Here is a 25,134-nt window from a genome sequence, read left to right as displayed (position 1 = left end):
TTCTTTCTTTGGACCACCCTCCCAGATTGCCACTTATATTATTGCTTTGAATGAAGGAGAATGCAGTTCTTTAGCTTGCTCTGGGAAAATAACAAGGGGGAGCCTCTAGTCCTTTAGCCTATCAGAAATTCCAGCTTACAGTGACTCTGGATGTATGTAACCAGATACTACTTAACTCAGTATTAGTGGGAATCTCAATGACATCAACATGAAAATATTATTCTAGTTAGCTTAATAAATATAGCCCTGCACTAATTATACCAGAAAACAAAGGACAATATGTTTTCTCTTTTCCAAAACCGAAAGGCCTTTATCTAAGTGAAGCAGCCATAAAATGTAGTATAGAGAAATCTTAATGGCTGCGAAGAGAAAAATGGCTGATTTGTGTGTGTGTGTGTGTGTGTGTGTGTGTGTTTTTAATCAACTTAATGTTCTGTTTGTTTACTACTACACATTTCTGAGTGGAATAATTCTTATTTGGCAGTCAATATTTCCCATCAGAGCTAAAAAGAATTTTTAGTATGTTTTGGGCACAAAACACATTCTATTTTAGACAACAGAGAATCATTTTTTAGTGTTTGCTTCAGAAGTTTATGAGGTAATTTCAACAAATCTTACAAATGTTTGCTTAATGGTTCCCCATCTCTATTCCTGTAGTACTTTTTACACATCTTTATTTTGACATCGCTTATGTTACCAAGTCCTCAGGTTGCCTCTCTTGCTAAACTAAAGCTTTGTGAGGGTAGGGGGCTATCTTACCTGGCTTTGGATCTCAGATTCTTTGTATGGTGTTCCGTCTATGGGGTCGCACAGAGTCGGACACGACTGACGCGACTTAGCAGCAGCAGCAGCAGCAGTATTTATTTGAAGAACCGACAGAATGCTTAAGAGTGTTACCTGGAAAGTTAAGTAACTTCTTATATAATTTGCAATACTGTTGTTTAAGGCACATTTTTCATTATTGTCACATCATGTTTACAAAAATCTCATGGATCAAGGAAAGACTCATAGCACTAGGTAATAATACTGAGTTATGATAGGAGTCTTTTGGGAATCTTTGTATATCAATCTTAATTAGAAGAGAGTCAAACAGACAGTATGCAGAGTATAAAAAGAGGACAGGGGGCATTCGGTCTTTGCCGTTAGGTATCACCCGGATCTTTGACATCCTGGAGTTTAGACCCTGCTTGTTTCCAAATTTGAGACCTCGCTGACTTTTTGTCTTACGTCTGGATTGTTGCTATTGCCTCTCTGATCCTTTTATGTCTTCCAGCCCCTCCTGTTTCTGTGAACTAGATTCACACCGGTCAGACCTTTTCCTGCCTGGTTGGTTCCCTGGCTTGGCCCACCTTGCCTGCCCTGTTACTGCTGATGCCCTCCAGTGATGCCTGATTTGACTCACTGGTTGTAACATATCACTTGCCAAAACCTTTGTGAGTGACTGTTATCTACAAAAACATTTACTCAACAACTGGTATCTTCACTTGAAATAACATGGAAATCTAAGACAGAACTTTTCACAGGATTTACTTCCTATGAAATCAAATTCATCAGAATGCCTCGGTTTTAACTGTTAGGGCTAATGGTGCGTGTGAAGTCTAGGATGTAGTTACCTGTACTATGACTTCTGAAAGAGATATTATGGAAGTTGGTTTTGTTTTGTTTTAAAATCTATGCTGTGTAAAATGTAGGAAGGAATGTGAAAATGTTAAACATTGTTCCTCCCTAACTTTAAAGATATGAATATAATACAAACATCAGGCAGACATCAGCTGTGATCTGATTTAGATTTATTTTTTATGGTCTAGTACTAGTAGTAAAAATTATAATTCTGCTTTCTAGGTTATTAATCTTATAGAGTGCACAGGAAGACTGTAATGTGAATGCTGTTATGCACATATATTTACATCCTTATTTTAAAAATACTTTATTATGGAAAAGTTTAAAACTTCATTTTACCTGTTTTTGAAAGTCTTTATTTCTTTGTGTAGTATCCAAGTTTGTCTCGTACTCTTCTGCCTGAATAACTTTCACATTTTTTGTACTTCAGTTTGCTACTGATAAATTCTCTTAGGTTTTGTTGAAAAAGTCTTCATTTCTGAGAGGCATTTTCTCTGGGTATAAAATTCTGAGTTACTAATGCTTTTCTTTTTTCTTTTTAATTCTTTCAGTAATTAAAAGAGGTCATCCCATGGTTTTTTTTGCTTTGCACAATTTCTGATAAGAAGTTTGCTTAATGTTTGCTTCTTTGTGTACAGTGTGCCCTTTCCTCCCTCTTGCTGCCATCAAAATGATGTCTCTGTGTTTGGTTTTCAACATTTTGAATATAGTTTGTGTAGGGCGTGTATGTGTGCATGTGTGTGTTGTATTTATCCTGCTTGGAATTCTCTCAGCTTCTTGGATCTATGCTTTGATTTCTTCTGTTATTTTTGGAAAATTCTGTCAGCATTTCTAACATGTCCTCCACTCCATTTATTCTTCTGGGATTACAGTTACACACGTTAGACCATTTGATATTATCCTATAGCTCTTGGACATTCTGTTCTGGGTTCTTAATTTTAATTTTCTTTTTCTTTGTGTTTCACTTTGGGTAATTTCTGTTGACCTATTCTTGAATTTATTGAGCTTTACTTGGAAGTGTTTAGTTTACTGATGAGCCTGACAAAGGCATTCTTCATCTCTGTTATCGTGGTTTTTTTTTTCTTTTTTTTAAGCATTTTCTTAATTCTTTCTTATAGTTTCCACCTCTCTACTAGAGTTTGAGGACTCAGGTTTCAGTAGTGAATTTTCCACTTATTTTCTCTGAATCTTGGTTTTCTCTTTTACAAAGCTGAAAAACTGGGACTATATAATGATAACTAACAGAATTGTTTTGAAGATCAAGCAGTTGATCTTGAGCAAGTCAAGGCAAGTCTCTTTCTTTTCCCTTGGTCACTTAAAGACTTGGACTGTATGATTCCTTTGGTCTTACTTAGTTCCTGTAACGTAAGATTCTGTGAATGGGAAGAGACCTAACACTGATTGACAGCCTGTATTAACCTTATGCAGAATTTGAGAAAGGGATAAAAATCACATTTAAAAAGTGCTTTTGAAAACATTTTACTTTTTCTAGGTCTATGTGGATTTTAATTGGAAGAAACAGACAGCATTAAATCCAGTTACCACTTGGTTAAGTCTGTTAAAGAATCATTTAAATTTTTTCAACTGTTGGGTTTCCTGACTCGCTTGAGAAATTTCATGGCCTATAAAACATATCACTCTTTTTCTCTGTGCCTATAGAATTTTAAATTATTGGGTTGCAGTTTGCAGTGTGAGGAAAGTTTGCAGTGTGAGGAAAAAGTAATGGAGGTATTTTTGTTCTTTACTGACTAAGTGTAAAATGAATGATATTCTCACTGGATTTGGCTTTGTGGCCACAGGCTTGGGTTCAGATCCCAACTGCACAGTTGTGAAACCTTGGTCTGATAATTTAACTTTTGGGCCTGAGTTTCTTAGCTGTGCAATAAGGATGATACCTGCATCAGAGAGCTGTTTTAAAGGTAATATGTGTAAAGCTTTGGGTATAGTGCCTATTTAATAGGAATCAATAACTGAGAGCTTTAAAAACAGTAGCTACAATGAAAGATGCCACCATTAAGTTGAAGTTTTATTAAATAGAAGGGGAAAGGTGAGTTTAGTATTCTTTCTATTCTTTCAGTGAAAGGGTCCACCTGGTAAGGGGATATTTTAGCAATAGGGAGAAGGTTAACTGAAAAGTGAGTATTGGAGAATAAGAATTATAACCAAGAGTTAGTGTTTACTATGTGATAGATGGTCACATTTAATCCTCAACATAGCCAGTGAGATGAACTGCCCTTCCTGGAGAAGCTTTTCTTTATCTGAGTGAGGGTGACCACACCCTTTTTTTGTATTCTTCTGATCCACTTTGTACTCTGTGACTGTTTTTTATTTAACCCCTATCCTCTCTCCACTTCTCATCCCCCGTGAGAGGTTTTCTATGTATTTGGCCCAGAAATTGCCCACAGTAAATTGAATTCTTGAGATACTGAATCATTGTGTTTTTCTGGTCAAAATGAAATTCTACCGTCTTTATGTTAAAGGTGAAATTTTAAGCATTAAATGTGAATGTTGGTCTAAAGTAAAGATACTAAAAAAAAAATGTTGTGGATAAAGAGAATGCTCAATCAGACTTGTTCCCCCTCCTTCCCCTGATACATACTGTTAAGAAAAGCAAACATAGTATTTCAAAGTAGCCCTTGTTCTGGAAATCACCTTAGAGTAAATTTAATGAATTTCAAAGAGGTGTCCAAATTCTGTGTTTGTAAGTAATTTTACTGTAATGGATATTATCCAAGATTGAAATTATTTAATACAGAGAAACATTCTTTCTCATACTGGAAGCAACTGTCTTCCCAAACACAGCCCACAATACAGGCATTCTTATTTGAATAACACTGGGAATAATGTCAAACTATTTTTGCAGGTTGGTTTTGTTTTTTTTTTTTTTGGTCATTGCACAAGTTTTCACAAAACTACATTCCTGATCATAGATTTTTAGAACTGAAAGGAACCTAAGAGATTTCATCTCACTTCTTCCTGCCACCCAGAGAGATGAAGTGATTTATCTAAAATTGTTTAGCTACCTAATAACAGAGCTAAGGAGAGGACAGAGTCCTTTATCCATTCTCCATAGTGCTACATTCCTCTGGAAAAAACTGCCTACTTGCACTTGGTTTTTAATGCTAGTTAGAGTCTTAGGGTAAGGTTTTTTCCCATGACTAACTAGTGCTCTTTTGTTTTCTTGTGTGGGTGTTTGAGAACAAGCTATCAAGGGTGGTGGGGTTTTTGTTATCCTTGTTGAACAACTCAGAGTCTAAGGCACTGAAAAGAAAAGGCATTTGTCTGGTTAGCATTTAGGGGTCAGGAAGGAGTGGTTGTAGCTCCAAATTTTTGCTCTTAACATCAATAGGCAGATGTTTTAAAGTTGGGTTTTGTAACCTGGGGTCTGAATTCCCTAAACTTTTTGAGAAAATTATGCAGCTACATGCTTATCTCCTAAGAAAAGGATCTGTAGCTTTCATCAGTTTGTCAAAGTTAAAAATTATTTTTTTTAGAAGGAGGAAAAGCTAAGCAAACTTGATTGAGAACTGTGTCCCCACTCTTTTTTATAGGTTTTTTTTTTTTTAATTAAAAAATTTTAGTATTTATTTTGGCTGCACTGGTTCTTTGTTGGAACAGCGCAAACTTCTCTAATTGTGGCATGTGGGCCTAATTGTGTATGTAAAATCTTAGTTCCCCAACCAGGGATGGAACCCAGGTCCCCTGCATTGAAGGTGTGAAGTCTTATCCACTGGACAACAGGGAAGTCCCTGGGTCCTCATTCTTGAATTCTGAATACTGATTATACTAGAGGGTTCCCTTCTCTCCAGCCTCCTTCTGCTAGTGTCCTTCCTCCTGACAAGCCTTCTGGATAGTTTCCTGTATCTTGTCATGGAAGCCACTGGAGGCCCTAGCCGCCTTTTTGCAGAACTTTTCCCATAAGTTTCCTAAGCCTTCAACAGAAATTCATTTTACTCAGCTTCCTTCCTAGATGAGAACATGTAGAAAAGCATGTTCTACATTTTTAAGTCTGGCAAAAGTCACACAAAGAAAAAGCTACCACTAAGACTGACGTTGGAAGAATTTGTTTATTCATTTTACAAAGTGTGTACTGACCACATACCACGAACCCTCAGGCATCGTGTAAGATGCTGGGAAATGAGAAGTGGTCTCTTATGCAAAGCTCACATTCTGCTAGGGACACACTTCAGTGGTAGTAATTCAGCATGCTAACTGCTCTAAGAGAGGTACCACCAAAGCACTGACATCAATCCTGGCCAGGAAGAGAGATGGATATTAGGGTAAAATTCACAGAAAAGTGACAGATATTTGAGTTGCATCTTAAAGGTTCAGGGTTTTAGATATCAGTGTTATGTTTGTGCCTTCCTCACTTCAACTAAAATTCACATTTACCACTCTCTTATTTTGTGTTTTCAATTAGAGCTCCAAGCGAGAATGGAAGCCACTGGAGGACCGTAGCTGCACAGACATACCGTGGCTGCTGCTTTTTATCCTCTTCTGCATTGGGATGGTAAGAAGCTCACAGATCCTCAGAACATGAACCCATGATTCAAGGGGATCATGGGGAGTTGGTTTGAAGAGGGAACTTGTTATTTAGATATTTATTTATATTTGTAAATGAATAATCCCTCTTGAATTGCTTATAACTGGAAGTTCTAGGATACCATAGAATTAGGTTATTTTTTTTTTCCCATACACTTAAGTGGTATTTGGTACCCCTTGACTTTTTTTTTTTTTTTTTGGTTTGCATGAGAACTGAGATCAAAATTAAGGAATAATTGAAACTCTGTCTTTGACTAGATCATTTCAGAAAGCCAGAAAGCCTTTGAAATAAATATCCATGAACTCTAAGCTTGATGCATGTGTTGAGCAGAGTAGTGGTCATGGAGTTGAGTCCTGAGTGTTTATCCAACCCAGTCACACAGTCCTGACAGTTATTTTTTTTTTTTGCCAGTCAGTTTTTCAGGGACTTGATGTGCCTTTCTATAAAATTAGAGGTTTTTCTTGATGATGTCTACAATGCTCCCAGTTGTGACATTTTTTTTGAGTTCTTCTTAGAGGGGAGTCTGGTTGCTCCCTGCTTCTTCCTCTTTCTACCCATACTAGGCTCCTGCAGCCTGCTCTGCCTATGGAAATAAGTGGCATTTCTCAGTCAGGGATCATGGGAGCTGGTGTTTTTCCAATGGGTATGGAGGATGGATGAGCAGAGTACCTGGTGCAAAGCGTTGGGGCTGTGTTTATTCAGATTGCATCCCCGGTCTGCCCTGCAGGAGTTTCCACACAGGCTTCAGGGACTTTAGTGTCACTGCCGTTGTGCTGGGCTGGACAAGAGGTAGAAAGCAGTCCTTTTAGAGCTAGCTGATATTTCAAGCTGGAAAGCATTTAGAAATCCTCATCTGGTCCATCACCCTCATTATACACATCAAGAACATCAGACCACAGAGATGAAAGTGACCATCCCGAGGCCACACCGCTAGTTAACAGTAGAGCTGGGAACAGAGCCCAGTCTCTTACCTTCCAGGCCAGTGCTCTTTTCTGTCACCTTGTTTCTCCCTCGAGGGAATTGTGCAGACAGTATTGTCCTCTCTCTCTGAGTCTTTGCAACTCGAAACACGATTATGCTACCTTCAGTTCAGTTCAGTCATTCAGTCATGTCTGACTCTTTGCAACCCTATGGACTGCAGCGTGCCAAGCTTCCCTGTCCATCACCAACTCCCAAAGCTTGCACAAACTCATGTCCATCAAGTCTGTGATGCCATCTAACCATCTCATCCTCTGTTGTCCCCTTCTCCCGCCTTCAGTCTTTCTCAGCATCAGAGTCTTTTCAAATGAGTCAGTTCTTCACATCAGATGGCCAAAGTATTGCAGTTTCAGCTTCAACATCAGTCCTTCCAATGAATATTGAGGACTGATTTCCTTTAGGATGGACTGGTTGGATCTCCTTGCAGTCCAAGGGACTCTCAAGAGTCTTTTCCAACACCACAGTTCAAAAGCATCAATTCTTCTGTGCTCAGCTTTCTTTATAGTCCAACTGAATCCATACATGACTACTGGAAAAACCATAGCTTTGACTAGACGGACCTTTGTTGGCAAAGTAATGTCTCTGCTTTTTAATATACTGTCTAGGTTGGTCATAGCTTTTCTTCCAAGGAGCAAGCATCTTAAAAGATGCTTTAATTTCATGGCTGCAGTCACTGTCTGCAGTGAGTTTGGAGCCCCCCAAAATGAAGTCTGTCACTGTTTCCATTGTTTTCCCATCTATTTGCCTGAAGTGATGGGCCAGATGCCATGATCTGCTACCTTAGGCACACTTTTTTTTTCCCCCCCTCTCAAGTGTGTGTGTATTTAATCTTTTCCCCATATCTTTTTTTTTTTTAAAGGAATCTTATTGTTTTTCATTATTGCTACTTTTTAGGTAATCTTATTCTGTGTCTCTCTGCAACTGCCTACCTCGCAAACATCATTTGAGAACAACCCTTTTCATGGGTAATGGGCAGAAGTGTGGACACCAGTCCAGCTCCTGAACCAAGCGAAAGAAAACAGGGAACTTTGATGAGATATAACACGTTCAGTAAAATAAAAGAGTGTTAGTTTTAAAAATAATAGATGGCTCTGTTTCACCAAATCTAGGATATTTTGAAAACATCAGAATTACTCATTTCCTAACTTAGAACTTGTAAGATATTGTTCAAGAGTCTACTTAGTTTAATGGAGTAGAAACTGAAATCCAGCATCCAAGGGTAGAGGAGATATCTTTGCTAATAGAAGTAGTCCACAACCTCTTCCCACCTCCTGAGTTTCCCTCTGGGACAGATAGCAGCTGACCTTTCAAAATTATGTTTATAAAAATATGTACCTACCTCCCAAGGTGCTTTTGATTTTCTGTGCTAAAATAGCTCAGGAAAGTGCAATCACTAATGTTAATAGGCTGATTTGGGAGTGACTGGAGAGTCAGGAGCTATTTGTTTACTGAAATGTTTTAATGCAATGGTAATTAATATAATGTTGATTTCAGTGTGGTAGTAATTAAGACCCATTGTGTGTACTTTTAAATGCAGGCATAGTGTTATTTGGTTTGGAATGTTTCTTTTTATGGATTACCATTCCTTGGAGTAGAGCTAACATCAAATTTTACCATGTGGAAACTGGAGAAATCTCAAAGTTCTGTTGCCTACCTTACTGGCGTAACAGTAGACTAAAAGTTTTTTTTGTCTTCTGAATATTTGTTTTGTATGTTTTTGGTGATGGCAGTTTAGTCACTAATTCTTGTCTGACTCTTGTGACCCTGTTGACTGTAACCTAACAGGCTCCTCTGGCCATGGGATTTCCCAGGCAAGAATACTGGAGTAGGTTGCCATTTCCTTTTCCAGGGGATTGTCTCGACCCAGGGATGGAACCCAGGTTTCCCGCATTGCAGCTGGTCTCCTGCATTGCAGATGAGTTCTTTACCGACTGAGCCACTAGAGAAGCCTTGTATGTTTTTTAAGAGTTGCATTTCATTTTTGTCTTCAGATTTCATTCTGTAATACCTTTAAGAGAAACATTCAACAAATATTTTTTGAGCATTATCATGGGCTTGATGCTATCATATATATATTTATCTCACTAAATTCTCCCGATTACCCTATAAAATGAGTTTTATCCCAGTTTACAGGCAAAGTATACTGAATATTAGCTTATCTAAGAATATACTGCTGCCCATGAGAGGCAAAAATAGAAAAGGAACTGGAATTTTCTGCCTATATTCTTTTCATTTAATGGCCAGTTGCTTCTGCTTTTATAGGCATTTTCTTTCTCAATCCTCTTACAGCCTGTCATTCAAACCATATCTTTACTCACTGCTCTTACTTGCAGTTCTTTGCTCACTCCTTGGTGTCTACTCTCTAGTTCTGAAATATTTTAAGATCTTGTCATCTTTCACTCATCCTTAACACTAAATCTTTTTATTTATGCATGTTCATCTCATCATAAATATGTGTACTTCTCTTTTGTTTCTTCTCTTACTTTTAAAATATTCTCCATGCTTGAATTGTCTAGAACTTAGGATATTTTTTAAAGTAAATTTCTGTCAGTCTTTGTGAGAGTTATCATCTCCAAGATTGGAGCTTATTTGGTATTTTGAAATCATTGGATATATGCTTCAGTTCAGTTCAGTTCAGTCACTCAGTCGTGTCCGACTCTTTTCGACCCCATGAATTGCAGCATGCCAGGCCTCCCTGTCCATCACCAACTTCCAGAGTTCATTCAGATTCGCGTCCATCGAGTCAGTGATGCCATCCAGGCATCTCATCCTCTGTTGTCCGCTTCTCCTCCTGCCCGCAATCCCTCCCAGCACCAGAGTCTTTTCCAATGAGTCAACTCTTCACATGAGGTAGCCAAAGTACTGGAGTTTCAGCTTTAGCATCATTCCTTCCAGAGAACACCCAGGACTGATCTCCTTTAGGATGGACAGGTTGGATCTCCTTGCAGTCCAAGGGACTCTCAAGAGTCTTCTCCAGCATCACAGTTCAAAAGCATCAATTCTTCCGCACTCAGCCTTCTTCACAGTCCAACTCTCACATCCATACATGACCACTGGAAAAACCATAGCCTTCACTAGACGGACCTTAGTCGGCAAAGTAATGTCTCTGCTTTTGAATATGCTTACCCTGTTCTAAAAAATTACATGAATTGTACCTCTTAATTTCTGTTTTCCATTAAGGTAGTAAACAAGTGGTTCTCAACACTAACTGCATATTAGAATTTGCTGGGATTAAAATAAAAATACTCATTTTGGGGCCCCACCCCACTGAATCTGATTTAATCTCTTTGATTCTAATATTCAGCCAGGGTTGAGACCCACTGTTGTAGGCACTGATATACTGTTGCTGTTTTAAGCAAGAAATGATATGACTGGGTTTAGAAAGATGGCCCTGGTAGCCAGTGTAAGTGTAAAGTCATTGTAAAGGGGGAAGAGATTTCAGGCCACCACTTTGGAGGCTGATGCAGTGGTTCAGATGAGTCTAAATAAGAGGTTAAAAATCTGAAATAAGTAGTAAAAGAGAGCAGGAGACAGATTGAAGAAGTGGAATTAATAATGTTTGATGTCATCAGTGTTACAGGCAAGTGGGATACTAAGGGGTTCTGTTATGGGTTATATTATGGGATATGTATATGGTTCAGTGTAAGCTTTTTTCAGCTCAGATCCTACTCCAGCTCCTTGTAGGTTCCAAACCACAGTTTCTGCGCACACAAAGGAACAAGAGTAGGATGGATAAACAAAGTGCAACTCTTAGTACCCAAGCAGTCACTTGATTACCAATAAAGAATTCCTCAATAAGCATGGCTTTTGGAATGAAGCTTGGGCCACATGAGTTCAAGGTTCTTCCCACCTTAGTTAGGCTGACTTCATTCTGTTCCAAGGAGAGGTATATGTGAAAAGAAGAGAGAAAAGAGATTCACTTGTACCAAATCTGCCCAGATCATCGTATCACAAAAGTCAGGATAAAGAGGAAGCTGGGGCTCCCCTGGTGGCTCAGTGGTGAAGAATCTGCCTGCCAGTACTAGAGATGCAGGTTCGATCCCTGATCTGGGAAGATCCCATGTGCTACAGATCAGCTAAGCCCATGTGCTGCAACTACTGAGCCCATGTGCTTCAGCAACCGAAGCCCACATGCCGTAGGGCCTGTGTTCCACAACAAGAAAAGCTACCTCAATGAGAAGCCCGTGCACCCCAACTGGAAATTAGCCCCTGTTTTCTGAAACAAGAGAAAAGCCCACACAGCAATGAAGACCCAGCACAGCCATAAATAAATAAATAAATAAATAAAATTTTATATATCCTAAAAGGAGTACATGCTTTGAAAGATAGAAGATACAGACAACTCATACAACTTATTCCTAATCATTATTGCTGCTTACTATGGACTGGGTACTATTCTCTGCACTCAATACAGATTTAATTTTCACAATTGCTCAATGCTACTCTGGTTATCATCATTCCCATTTTATAGATAAGGGGGCACAGGGATATGTTAAATAACTTGTCTAAGATTACATGGTGGCAGCATTGAACCCAGGAGAGAAGAGGAAGGAGGCAAGGCCTCAAGAGACAGTCCCTTCTTTGTTGCCTGGAATTGGGAACAATGGAAGTTGTTGTTGAGAACATGGACCTGTAGAACACAGTAACCTTACCTGCCAGTTAAATGTTGTCTACTCAATATTTCAGACTCTTTGAGCAAAGAGTTCAGCATTACTGCTTCCTCTAGTGCGGAGTTAGAAAGCTAGCGTCCTCTCCCTCTGTATCTTAGCTGTGCAAACTAGTCAGACATGGTGCTTCTGATGGAGACGGGGCGTATGCCGGAAGGGAAAGCGGTTTGGGACAACATAGAAGGAACTGAGTTGTGGACATGTAGGGTGTGTGCATAGGGATAAGCAGTTGGAAATACAGAGTTGGAATTTTGGAGAATGATCTGGACTAGAGCTGAATTTTAGAGCCATTATTGCATAGGTCGTCCCTTCAGACCGCTTTCAAGGACCTTTTTTATTTTATAGTCTTAGTCTAGTTCTCTGAGTGTAGTGTTTCTACCTCATTAACTCTTGTGGAGCAGGCAGCACAAAGGGAAAGATTCAAAGACTTACTGAAGTGTTTAGTCACCTGTGTGATGGGCTGTGCTTTGCTAGGATCATAGAATAGGAAGAACAGCATGCCAGAAATTACCTTAAGGTCACCTGATCCAAATGACTGCCTGCTCTCTGTTAAATCCTTTGGTTTTTCTTTTTTTATTACTGTGGTAAAATATACATAACTTCGTTTTCCCTGGTAGCTCAGCGGTAAAGAATCCACTTCTAATGCAGGAGACACAGGAGGTGCCAGATCTATCCCTGGGTTGGAAAGATCCCCTGGAGAAGGGAGTGACTACCCACTCCAGTATTCTTGCCTGGAAAATCCCATGGACAGAGGAGCCTGGCAGGCTACAGTCTATGGGGTAGCAAAAGTGTCAGACACCACCGAGCAACTGAGCACACACATGCATACACACATACATAACTTAAAATTTATTATTTTGACTATTTTTAAATGTACAGTTAAATCCATTTACTTTTAATCTACTCTTCCTCACCCCCTGCACATACTACATGCTCAGTCATTAAAGTGGATCAAATGGGTCTGTACTTCTCCCTGAAAGTATAGCCTAAAAAAGTTTACTCTGTTTCTATAAATTTTGGAATTGGAAGGACTTTTGAGATTAATCTAATTCATTCCTAGTGACAGGTAAGGAGACTGAGCCTCAGAGAATTTAAAGTGATAAAGTGACTTACAGGGTCATGAGTATTTGCAGCTGGTTTCAGTTCTCAGTACATATTCTTTGTCTATGTTTTTTCAATTGCTCAGGCTGCCCATGAAATAGCCTCTCTGATTTTACCTTCCTCATGCCCCGTTATTTTTTCTTTTGAGAATATTTCAGTTCTTTCAGGGTGAACTTGATATTTCCTAGACTTCCAACCATTCTTGTTTTTTCCTTCTTTCCTCTTTCTTAGAGTAATATATCCCATTAAACTTTAAAGAAATCCCCAAATCTGGCAGATTGCCAAAGCTTTTAAATTTATTTTTGAAATTTGTTTGCATAAGTATTAGTTCTGCATCAGACTTTCTAATCCAATGCTGTTTGCTGAAGGAGATCAACCCTGGGATTTCTTTGGAAGGAATGATGCTAAAGCTGAAACTCCAGTACTTTGGCCACCTCATGCGAAGAGTTGACTCCTTGGAAAAGACTTTGATGCTGGGAGGGATTGGGGGCAGGAGGAAAAGGGGACGATAGAGGATGAGATGGCTGGATGGCATCACTGACTTGATGGACACGAGTCTGGGTGAACTCCGGGAGATGGTGATGGACAGGAAGGCCTGGCGAGCTGCGATTCATGGGGTCTCAAAGAGTCAGATGCCACTGAGCGACTGAACTGACTGACTGACTGAATAGCCTCCTGGTCTCAGAGTTCTTGGAAAAGGAGGAACAGAAGCCAAGTGTTACTCTAAGGTTTGACAAGTTAGTTACTAGCAGACTGACTCCAAGTGTTGTTTGAGGTAAGAGAGATAGTCTTTGAGAAAAAATTCTGGATATATTTTCATTAATCCCTGGGAGAAGGCTGTAAGCCTAAAGTCTTGAAACACAATGCCATATTCATACTCCCTCCCCACCCCTCATGCATGTTTTGTTGACTTTTGTTTTCTTCAGAGCAAAGCAAAGACCTCTGCCTTGCTCAGTGGTGTGGTAAAGGCTCCATGTGTGAAATTCAAACATTGCTTGTGAAATGAAACGTGTCCTTTTTTTTTTTGACTAAGAGTGAGTGAAACTAAGCCAAAACTCTTACTTAAATTGAACTAAACTTGTGATGTAAAGGGGAAATGGACACAGTCCATTAATTAACCAATTGTTTTTCTCCCACATAGACAATAGGTACTCATTAGCTGCCAGATCTTGCCTGTGATCTACCATCTCTGGTCTCTTTATCTGATTTGAGTCACCTCCTATTTGTGATTAGATTTGTCTGCTCCTTCTCACTCTCTCTTGAAATAGCAGTTCTGAAAGCACTTCAGTAGCTCAGTCATTTTAAGTTCTTAACCATGATTCTGTTCCTTACGAATAGACTCCTTTCTCTCTAATGATTGCTCCCTACTATAGGTGTATAAAAGCTTTCCTATCCCCCTTACAACTTGCTTCATTAATGTGATTTCCTTCTGCTAAATAACATTCCATCTGCCTCTTGGAGCCATTGAATTATAGAGTACATTCTGTAAAGTTTCTCTTACCCTATTTTAATTTCATGTACCACATTTTTTCTCATCTGAAAAGAATGAGAAATATTGCTTCCTGCATTTGGATTTCACAATTTTTTTTTTTAAAAGGAGATTGTCTTTTTAATTATATTTGGCCTAGTTCTCCATTGTCACTACTTGTACCATATGGGACATCTCCAGGATAGCAGTCATGGTTTCTCTCTCTCTCACTAGCTTCCTATTCTCCTTCCTTTCCCTCCTACAGCTTCTCACCCTCTCTACTCTAATGCTTTGGGAAGCTGCTAAGAAGTTTAAATGGCCTATGTGAAAATATGTCAGTGTTCCATTTTACTATATATATGAGACATTTATAATTTATATTCTGCCTACATCCCAGAGGGATATGAGGTGGCCTATAACTGAAAAACACAAACACACACATGCACAAAAACACACACATGTACATCTCCAACAGTGCTGTTAAACAGAGTCATAAAGGGACTTCAGAAACCACTGAAGGCCATCTCTAACACAAAGTACTTATCAAACATAAGAAGAACATTTCTATAAAAAGTGAAAGAAGAACATAACCTTTTAATTATGCAAGGGCTTTGCTATTTTAGACGAGTAGTGAAAGAAGATGGTAATTGTGGTCTGAATGTTTCTCTGTAATGACAAAATGACTGACAGTATTTCTCACTCCCCCCACACCCCCTAGAAATTTTTTTCCCAAAATTTAGAACTGAAGGGATTTTTGGTTAATCCCCAATTACTGTTATCAACTTCTTTAGTCTGACTTTTTCTTTAGCAGCTACAATATATTGACTACCTGCTGTGTCCAGGCCCTGCTAAAAGTTAGAAATGTGTTATCTCATGGAGGCCCCATCATTTGGCTGTGAAACAGTTGATATTATTTTTTGTCATAGATGAGGAAGAAACAGTCTAAGAAGGTAAATGGATCAAGGTTATATGGTGGTAAATGGTAGAGTGAGGGTTTGAATCCAGATCTTTCTGGCTCCTCTTTCTATTACTCTATGATGCCTTTCGTTAAAAGACCTGTATTGGAAAGGTTCACCATTAACCTTAGTATCTTTTGTTAAAGATAACAGAAACTCAATCTTTTAGTGACCGCATTGCAAGAATATATCTTAACCTCTGTCTTTTCTCCCAATTCAGTTTATTAATAGTGACTCACCTTATTTCCTGTTCTTATGCCCAGTAGCCTGCAGTTGAGTGTAGGGCTTATTGCTTTGCTTTGATCAGTGCACCCTTGACTTGGCAAACATGATGCAGTGCCGTTGGTACTGTGGTGAAGCATATCCCCATGAAATGAAGTGACCTCTGTGGCACATGGACCCAGGGCCTCACTGTCCTTGAGTCTCCAATATTCAGAGCCTGAATGTACTTCACTGTATAATTCTTTGGCTTCTACACAACTTTATTGCAGGAAGAGAACAGAAGTGTTGTGTGTTCTGAACTGATAATTCAAAACCCACATACCTATTGTTCTTTGAATTTTTGTCTTTCATCTGTTGCTATTCTTCATTTAACAGAACTCTTTGACAATCAAATAAAACTAAAGAATAGGGATTTCCCAGGTGGTCCAGTGGCTAAGACTCCAAAATCCCAATGCAGGGGGCCCTGGCTTCAATCCCTGGTCAGGGAACTAGATCTTACATGCTACAGCTAAGATCCAGTGTAGTCAAATAAATAAATATTAAAAAAAATTTTAAAGAATGAAGAAAGCTAAGTTTGAGTCTTATGCCCTGATCTTTACTAGCTTCTGTGGCCTTGTATGACTTATTTACCCTCTCTGGGCCTCAGTTTCCCCATCATGAGGATTAGAGATAATGTATGATGAGCAGCTGGTACAGATCCTGGCATTGAGCAGATGTTCAGTACAAAGATGCTGCTATTATTATTATTATAAAATGCAAAGACATACTTACGATGTAAAAGCTTGAGATTTGTTTTGTTATTGTAGTAAATAGTGTTTCCCTGTGGACTTCTTTGTACAGCTTATGTGAAACCCAAGGAAAACAGTGGAATAGTGTTTGCAATAAGGAAAGAGAGCTCTTTGTTCCCTTCAGCGGACAAAAGAAGCTCATTATCGTATCAAGTAGTGGCTGTTGCTATTGAAATGGTTTATTTGTATGTTTTTTTTCTGTGTTTTTCTCCTAGGGATTTATTTGTGGCTTTTCAGTAGCAACAGGTGCAGCAGCAAGACTAGTATCAGGATACGACAGCTATGGAAATATCTGTGGGCAGAAAAATGCAGAGTTGGAAGCAATACCAAACAGTGGCATGGACCACACCCATCGGAAGTGAGTAGACTGGCTGAATGGTGAACATTGTGGGAACTTGAACGGGGAGGGGGCATCCTGCTTTTTTCTTTACTGTTATAAAGATAATATCTTACTGAATATTATTTTTATATGCTTCCTGTTTTTTTTTTTTTTTAACTGTCCACTTGAATCATTTCTGGTTTTGGTCTATAAATACATTTACCAGGAAACAAAATTAGGTGCCATGTTAAAATGGCCTACCTCGAGGTTTTAATGAGTAAATGCATGATTTGCGAGAGTTACTCCTTTACTCGTACTCTGTTTTCCCATTAGCCTTTAGGCTGTACATGAAGTTTTAACCCAGAAAACAATATAATATTTTTCTTCCTAAGACTGCTTGATGGAAGGCAGATGGATAATGGATTTTGACACAGTAAAGTTATAATGAAACATTTTGTGGTGCATCATTTATAAGTACACACTGATTTCCAATTTTATAAAAGATATATTTTCTTTCTCAGACTTTGAAATTTCATTCAGGTTTTCAAGGTTTAGGTTTTGGATTTCTTGAAATTCCTGACTTAATCACCTCTTTTCTTCAAAAGAGCTATTATTTCATTTTTACTGTCTATGGGGAAAAAGATATCTTATCAAATGAATTCTATGTATGATGTCAATATATTTGTTCCAAACTGTGTATTTATGCCCATCAAACTTTATTAGACAGGTCTAATAAAGACAGGTCTTTAGAATGAATCACACTAATTTTAAGGTTAGCCAGTTCTATTAGTGAACTTTATAGGAGAATGCTAATGCAAATAAAAACATTTTTTAGACTGTAGTTCTATAATATTTTGAGAGATATAATAACAATTTATTGTTAGATAGATATGTTGATTAAATCTGGGCCCCTACTAAAGTAGATTAATTTGATAAATTAAAAAACTTGAAAAAAATCCAAATAGTTAATCTTAAAAGATATTTCTCCATTTAATGAAGGAATAATGCAGTTCAAATAAAAAATTTTAAATAGTAATAATGAATATTTGTATAGAATGCAATAGTCAAGAAGTATATGATACCAAACTGTGGGATGGGGGTAGCAAAGGCTTCGAGAGATTGAAATCACCTCCCCAGAAGTCTGATGGGCAGTGGACTGTCCAAGACAGACCATGAGCTTTTCTCTTGATAGATACCTGCATCCTTTAACAGGAGAAGTAAAAATTGGACTTGAGAGCGTAATTTGGAGGATTATTTCATTTGTCCTTCTTTTTGATTGCTTTATGGAATTAACACAAATTTTAGGCTTTGTGTTATTTGCTGTAGCAAATCTACCCATGTATTTTGTTTTTACTTCTCATTTTGGAACAGTTTTAGACTCACAGAGAAGTGCAAAAATAGTAGAGTTTTGCATATCTTAGTGTCAAATATTATGTACCCTTTAATGCTGTTGACATGTACCAAACATAAGATATTACCATTTGGATAACTGAGGAGACAGGAGAAAAAGGACTCTAGTTCCTTGGGTTTACTGGTCACATGAGGTTGTGATCATTTTTATGGCTCCCTTTTAACTTGCTAGTAACTCCAAGCATGTTCTTATCATAAAGTTTGTGTAATTGTCAGTTCATCCTTAACCTTTTGGAGATTCATTTGGTTAATTTTTAAGAAATATTTTATTTTATATTGGTGTATAAGTGAGTAGGAGGCACAAGAGATGTGGGAAGAGCCCTGGAGGAGGAAATGGCAATCTACCCCAGTATTCTTGCCTAGAAAATTCCATGGAGAGAGGAGCCTGATGGGCTACAGTCCATGGGGTTGCAAAGAGTCAGACACAATTGGACGCGCACACACACACACATTCACACAGGTGATTAACACTGTTGTGTTATTTTCAGGTGTATAGCAAAGTGATCGTTATACATTGACCTGTATCTATTCTTTTTCAGATTCTTCTCCTGTTTAGATTGTTATATAATACTGAACAGAGTTCCCTGTGCTATACAGTAGATCCTTGTTAGTTATCCATTCTAAATATAGCAGTGTGTACATGTCAATCCCAAACTCAGTTTTCAATTTCAAATCCTAAGATTATTCTGTGTACGTTTTGGCCTCTTGCAAAGAGAGCCTGCTTATTATTTTGAAAAAATGGTTCCTTTTCCCTGAGTGCTTAGCATAGTTGGGACACATTCATGGATAGCTGTAGGGTAATCCCTCAAGTATAGCAATGCCTTAACTTATGTGAGTCTGAGTGAACTCCGGGAGTTGGTCATGGACAGGGAGGCCTGGTGTGCTGCGATTCATGGGGTTGCAAAGAGTCGGACACGACTGAGTGACTGAACTGAACTGAACTGAACTTATGTATCCATGTTAAAATTTATTTTTGATCTCTACTTCTTCTTTGCACATGAGCATTTTAGCCCTGAGTCATTTAAGTATTTCTGTCTGTGAAAGTGAGAGTGACAGTCACTCATCATGTCTACTCTTTGCAACCCCATGGATTGTAGCCTGCCAGGCTCCTATGTCCATGGAATTCTCCAGGCAAGAATACTGGAGTGGGTAGCCATTCCCTTCTCTAGGAGATCTTCCCAACCCAGGGACTGAACCTGGATCTCCTGCCCTGCAGGCAGATTCTTTACCATCTGAGCAACCAGGGAAGCCTATTTCTATCTATAAATGGTAATTTTTTATAAATGAATGGTACAGTTTTGAATATACCTTTCTAAGGTAAGTCTATATTATTTGGATTTGAAATGAGATAGACAGTCTTTGTGTTTATGAGAGTCCCTTGGTTGCAAGGAGGTCCAACCAGTCCATCCTAAAGGAAATCAGTCCTGAATATTCATTGGAAGGACTGATGCTGAAGCTGAAACTCCCAATACTTTGTCCACCTAATGCAAAGAACTGACCCATTTGAAAAGACCGTGGGAAAGATTAAAGGTGAGAGAAGGGGACGACAGGATGATATGGTTGGATGGCATCACCGATTCAATGGACATGAGTTTGAGTAAGCTCCAGGAGTTGGTGATGGACAGGAAGGCCTGGGTGTGCTGCAGTCCATGGGGCTACAAAGAGTCAGACACGACTGAGTGACTGAACTGAACTGAACCTACACTCTATTCTCTCTCTCTTTTTTTTTTTCTGCCAAGTATATTGATTTTCTCCTTTTCACACATACATCTTTGGCTTTATTATAAATACCACACCCTTCCATTCCTACAGGATTTTTAATACATGTTTTGTCTTGACCTTGATCATTTTCTCCCATCCCTTATCCTTAGCACCTAGTACCTGATACTTACTAGGGCCTCTACACATAGTTGTTAAATAGGTTAATGAATGAATCCTCTAAAATATTGAATATAGCTAACTTTCTTGCCTTCATGAATGTTGTTTTTTTTTCCCTATCAGAAAAAAAAAAATCCTCCTATTCTTCATGTGGCTAAATTCTATTCATCTTTCAGATCTCAGTATAAATGTTACTTCCCAGAAAGGTATTTTTTAAGCTTATGATTTAAGTTCTAGTGTGTCCTGTAATATGTGTAATTTTACATTTCATCATTATTTGTTAAATGTTTGTCTCTTCTAAGTTTCATGAAAGCAGAGGTGAGGTCTGTTTTGTTCACGGCTATATCCTCTGTACCTGGAATGTAGTAGACACTCAAATGTTTGTTGGATGGGTAAATAAACTTATTTATTTTTGAATATGTTCTTAGTGAATTAGAGTCTGAGGATCTGAGTATTTTAAGGTTATTCATACATTTTGCTGATTGTCTTTCCATAAAGTCTATTCTATTTACATTCCCTCTGATAGTGTCTGAGATTGCTTTATCTTTGCTAGTATTATTAGTTTTTGCACAAATTTGATTCAACCGCAGAATGGTATTTTATAGTTTTATTTGCATGCCTCTAATTATTCATGAGTGTGAAACCACCGCCCACTGCCCACCCCCCCGCCCCCACTACATGTTTGTTGGCCTCTCCTGAAGACCTTTGTGCCAGCACATCTATTCTTGGTCTTCTTAGCTCTAATCCTCTCCATCCTTTATACTGTGATAGGATTAAGTTCTTTAAAGCCCTTTTTACTGTCATTTCCCTGCTCCAGAGCCTTTCCTTTTTTGTTGTTACCTATTGAAAATGAGCCCACTCAGCCCTGGCATGACCTGGACCCCATGTACCTCTGCAGTCTCCCCTCACTGTTTCTCAGTGCAGTGGGGCCACTCTCCATGATATTCAGTTGATTCAGCCTCTGTGCTGTGTACCTCTCTGCCAGTCTGAATTCTTGAAAGAACATGGGACTTATATACCCTCTCTATGGAATATTTCAAAGCTACCTTTATCCCAGAACTTTATATTGGATTTCTGTTGCCTTTAAGTTGTTGTCTAATTATATTGTGCTATTCATCTGCCTATATTAATGATCAGTTGCTAGATAACAATATTTCCATAAACATAATGGCTTACAGCGGGAGACACTTATTATGTCACAGTTCCTCTGGGTCAGGAATCTGGATGCAGCTTAGCCGGACTCTTGCTTCAGTCTTTTACCAGGTTGCCACAAGGTGTTGATTAGAGCTGGGGTTCTCCTGGGGAAGTTCCCCTACCAGGCTCAGGTGGTTGTTGGCAGCACGCACTCCTCAATGATTGTTAAACCAAGAGCCTTAACTCTTTACTGGCTATCAGCCAAAGGCTACCTTCAGAGCTTGCTACATGGGCCTCTCCATATGGCAGCTTACTTCAAAGCCAACAGGAGAGGGTGTCAATACAGAGAGATACAGACAAGAGAGTCTGTTAGCAAAATGAAAGTTACAGTATTATATAATGTAACTGTACAAGTGATAACCCTCACCTTTGCCACATTCTACTGGTTAGAAGCAAGTCACAGGCCCCACCCAAATTTAACGGGAAGATTCTGAATTATAGGAGGTAGGGGTAATTAGGGCCTTTTATAGTCTGAAAGCCACACTGCCCAACTCTCTCTCCCTGGAGCACCATGTTTTGTATGACTCCCAAATTTCAGTACTCAAGAGTTATTTCAAGGGGCTTGTTGAATTACAATAAAATAAGAAGGAGGTAAGTCAAGAGGGACATGAGAAGGAGAATGTCTTTGACCTATTCTAACCAGAAAATTTAAGATGCAAGATGACTATAAGAATTCTATTTGTAGTAAAAAGTTTGTATTTTTTTAAATCATTTTAATTAAAGTGTCCTTTTCTCCCCAAATAGTATTTACTGTAGTAATAAAGATGTATAGGAACATGGCAGACAATATTTTCTGAGATACTGGAATGCCTCAACTTCAAATGGATTATGTCCCAAAGTTAATTTTTAAGTCAGTTGGATGAGATGTGTAAAAATTTTCTGCATAGAAACAATGCTATAAATAAGACTCTGAGACTAGGTCAACCTGGAAAAGCTCATTTATCTTAGAACCATAAAGTGCCAGAGATGAAAGGGATCTTTAAGATTATCTAGTGGGTAACCTCCTTAAAGCATCACATCAAATACATGTGAGCACCAGCATAGGCCCAAAGAAGATTAAGTGGTTTGTATTTATAGCCGAGCTCTGGTGGTAATGGTCCTATAAAGCATGGGCATTGCTTATAGCCAAACTTTTTTTTTTGGTAGAAAAGATTAAGATGATAATAATATATTTTGAACTGATTGATGATTCTAGAAAACGTATCTCTTCTGCCACATTCTACATTGCCTATCATTTTCAAAACCAGAAAGCTAGTCATAGAGTGTATGTGTCAATTTTTAGACAGAGAGAATCATTATTATTATAGAAAATGTTCCCAGAAGAGAAGCCCCCATCTTCCATACCAAATTGGATAAAGCAGAGATGCTTCTAGTTCTAAGATACCTGGATTAGTATATATGAGACTATATGGTGCAAAGTGTCTTGCTCTTTTGAGCCCTGGTAAGATGATTGGGGAGGCATTGTGTTTTCACCACGGATACTCCCTTTTTCTGGGTGCCTGGGATGGGTAGGCTGTGGCAAGGTGGCAGTGCTCTTAGTCTACATAGGCTATTACAAAGCCAGGTGAGGGTATGTAGGGAATTGCTTTTAGTCATTTTGATATAGGCGTTTTATTATTAATAGAATTCTGTTCTCCATTCTGCAGACAATCCTAACACACAGGTTAGTGTCCACTTTCTTTGTTACTCTAAGAAATTTTCCAGTATATCTCACTTATCAATATTGATTTTTCTGCAGAGGTTCTGAAGGTGTATTTTTTGCACAAATCTAACTTCCTTCTTTATCTTTTTGGCTTTTCTCTAAGGAATCCATTAGTCCCTATCGCTGATAAAGGCTCTGTGGTCCTAAAATGCCTCTCAGATTTCAGATAAGTCAGTGTTAACAAGATGTACAGGAAGTAGGCTTCTGAGGAGGTTGATGGCATGCATGTGTGAGTAAAATCTATCAGGGGCATTTTGTTTGAGACCTTTTTCAATTACCTGCGTAACCTTTAGTAGGGTATCTAGCGTGAGTTTTTCTTCTTTTCTTTAACTGTCTCATCTCCCAGAAATTCACAGCCTAAAATGTTTGTGCAGTAAGGGCTCTTGAGATCACTGAGCGCCTTCATTTTGTAGGCGAAGAAACTGGAGTCTAGGAAACGTCAGTGAACTGACGAAGACAGTGATGTCAGGACTAGTCTAGTGCTAGTCCTGATATTACTCATCAGGACTAATCCTTAGGCTAGTGCTCTTTGCATTATATGCTACACTATGGTAAGCTACACAGTGATTGCCTTTCTCACCTTTTTTGCTTTTGGGGCCTCTTACTTCCAGCATTTAAAGATGAAAGAAACTTTTAGTAGAACATGTAAAGAAGGACAGGTTATATAAATCAATAAAGTTATAACTAAAGAAACATTGAAAGGAACCAAAATACCTATACAATCTCTGGAGGCTTTGAATAATTTGCAGGCAATCTTTATGTGTTTCTTTTTCTGTCAGGTAAAGAATATGAATTTTAATGATGAAATGCATTATACTTATTTCAATTTGGACATTTTTTACCATTTGTGTGTTTCAAATATTCATTGAAAAGCAGGTAGTTTAAAACTGATGTTACTCTCTTAGTAAGATAATTGATTGTTTAATAGGCAATAGTCTTATTTTAAAGAAACTCTAATTTTATAATCTCTACATGAATCCAGTGGCAACCCACTCCAGTATTCTTGCCTGGAGAATCCCATGGACTGAGGAGCCTGGTGGGCTGCAGTCCACGAGGTCACAAAGAGTCGGACTCGACTGAGTGACTTTACTTACTTACTTACATGAATACAGAACAGGACTTTAACGGCCGCTGATTACCTTCTCTAAAGCTCAGGAGCCTGTAGCTTTAGTGTCTAGTTTAGCCCACCCCACGATTGCTAACTAGCTTATTAACTTTTTTCCCCCCTTGTTTCTTGCTTTTTTTTTTTTTTTAATTGAAGTATTATTGATGTAGTCTTCCCAGGTGGCTCAGTGGTAAAGAATTCACCTGCCCAGCAGGAGATGTGTGTTCGGTCCTTGGGTCAGAAAGATCCCCTGAAGAAGGAAATGGCAACCCATTCTAGTATTCTTGCCTGGGAATTTCCATAGACAGAGGAGCCTGTCAGGCTGTGTAGTCCACAGGGTTGCAAAGAGTTGGATATGACTTAGTGACTGAACAGCAGCATCAGCAGTATAGCTGATGTACAATACTGGATAAAGCTTATAAACTTTCGTAAAGGCTTATTTATTATTTAGGGGATTGGTAGTGATATTATACCCATATGAAGAATGTGTTTACTCTTTAAACTATGCATGAGCAGATTGCCAAGCTTTCTGGATCTAGACTATGCTATATAACCATATATTTTAGGAAGAACTTTATTAAAAAATTATAATATAAAACATACCTCTTTGAAGATTTTTTAAAGAGTTATCAAACCTCGTTGATCGTGCATACCTGTCTCTGTTTGGAAAAAAATAGAAAAGTAAAGATAAAATTTGCCAGAATACTCACTTTGAGGATCCTTTTATCAGCTCTGTACAGTTCTTCATGTTTATATGACTGAAACTGACTTCTCTTCTTCTCAATGACTTAAATCAAATTACTGCCTACTAAATGATTATCCTTCACCAGTCCCTAAAATTGTTATTTTATTAGTCATCAGCAAATGTTTATTGAAAATCTGCCATGTTCTAGAAACCTTTATTAAGAATAACAAAATAGGAAACAACCTAAATGGCTGAAAAAAAAAAGATTTGGTTAAATTCATTCACTCATGTATTATATTTCTTGGGCATCTACTTGGGGCTAAGCTTTGGAGATTATACTCTTGATGAAAACAGGCACACTTTTATCTCATGGAAATTATAGTCTAGTGGAGAAAACAGAACTTAAAATCATCAGATAATCACAAATGTTATTACAGCTGTCAAAAGTATTATGAAAGGTGAGATATAAAGGTACCAAAGAGGTTATAACAGGAGGAC

At 38.3% G+C, this 25,134-nt stretch overlaps 1 protein-coding gene across 10 annotated transcripts in view; it reads left to right on the top strand.

Annotated features, from left to right (window-relative positions):
* The window catches only part of SLC44A1 (solute carrier family 44 member 1), a 220,135-nt gene that overhangs the window by 50,769 nt on the left and 144,232 nt on the right, over window positions 1–25,134 (top strand). For all 10 annotated transcript variants that reach the window (XM_060408984.1, XM_042242940.2, XM_060408981.1 and 7 more), the window contains 2 exons: window positions 6,041–6,130; window positions 16,559–16,701. In XM_060408984.1, coding sequence (XP_060264967.1) covers window positions 6,041–6,130; window positions 16,559–16,701 — 233 coding nt within the window. The remainder of the gene's footprint in view (window positions 1–6,040; window positions 6,131–16,558; window positions 16,702–25,134) is intronic.

Source organism: Ovis aries, chromosome 2 (assembly GCF_016772045.2).
Source record: "Ovis aries strain OAR_USU_Benz2616 breed Rambouillet chromosome 2, ARS-UI_Ramb_v3.0, whole genome shotgun sequence".
In the NCBI taxonomy this organism is placed as follows: Eukaryota; Metazoa; Chordata; class Mammalia; order Artiodactyla; family Bovidae; genus Ovis; species Ovis aries.
This window is presented reverse-complemented; position numbering and strand designations above follow the sequence as displayed.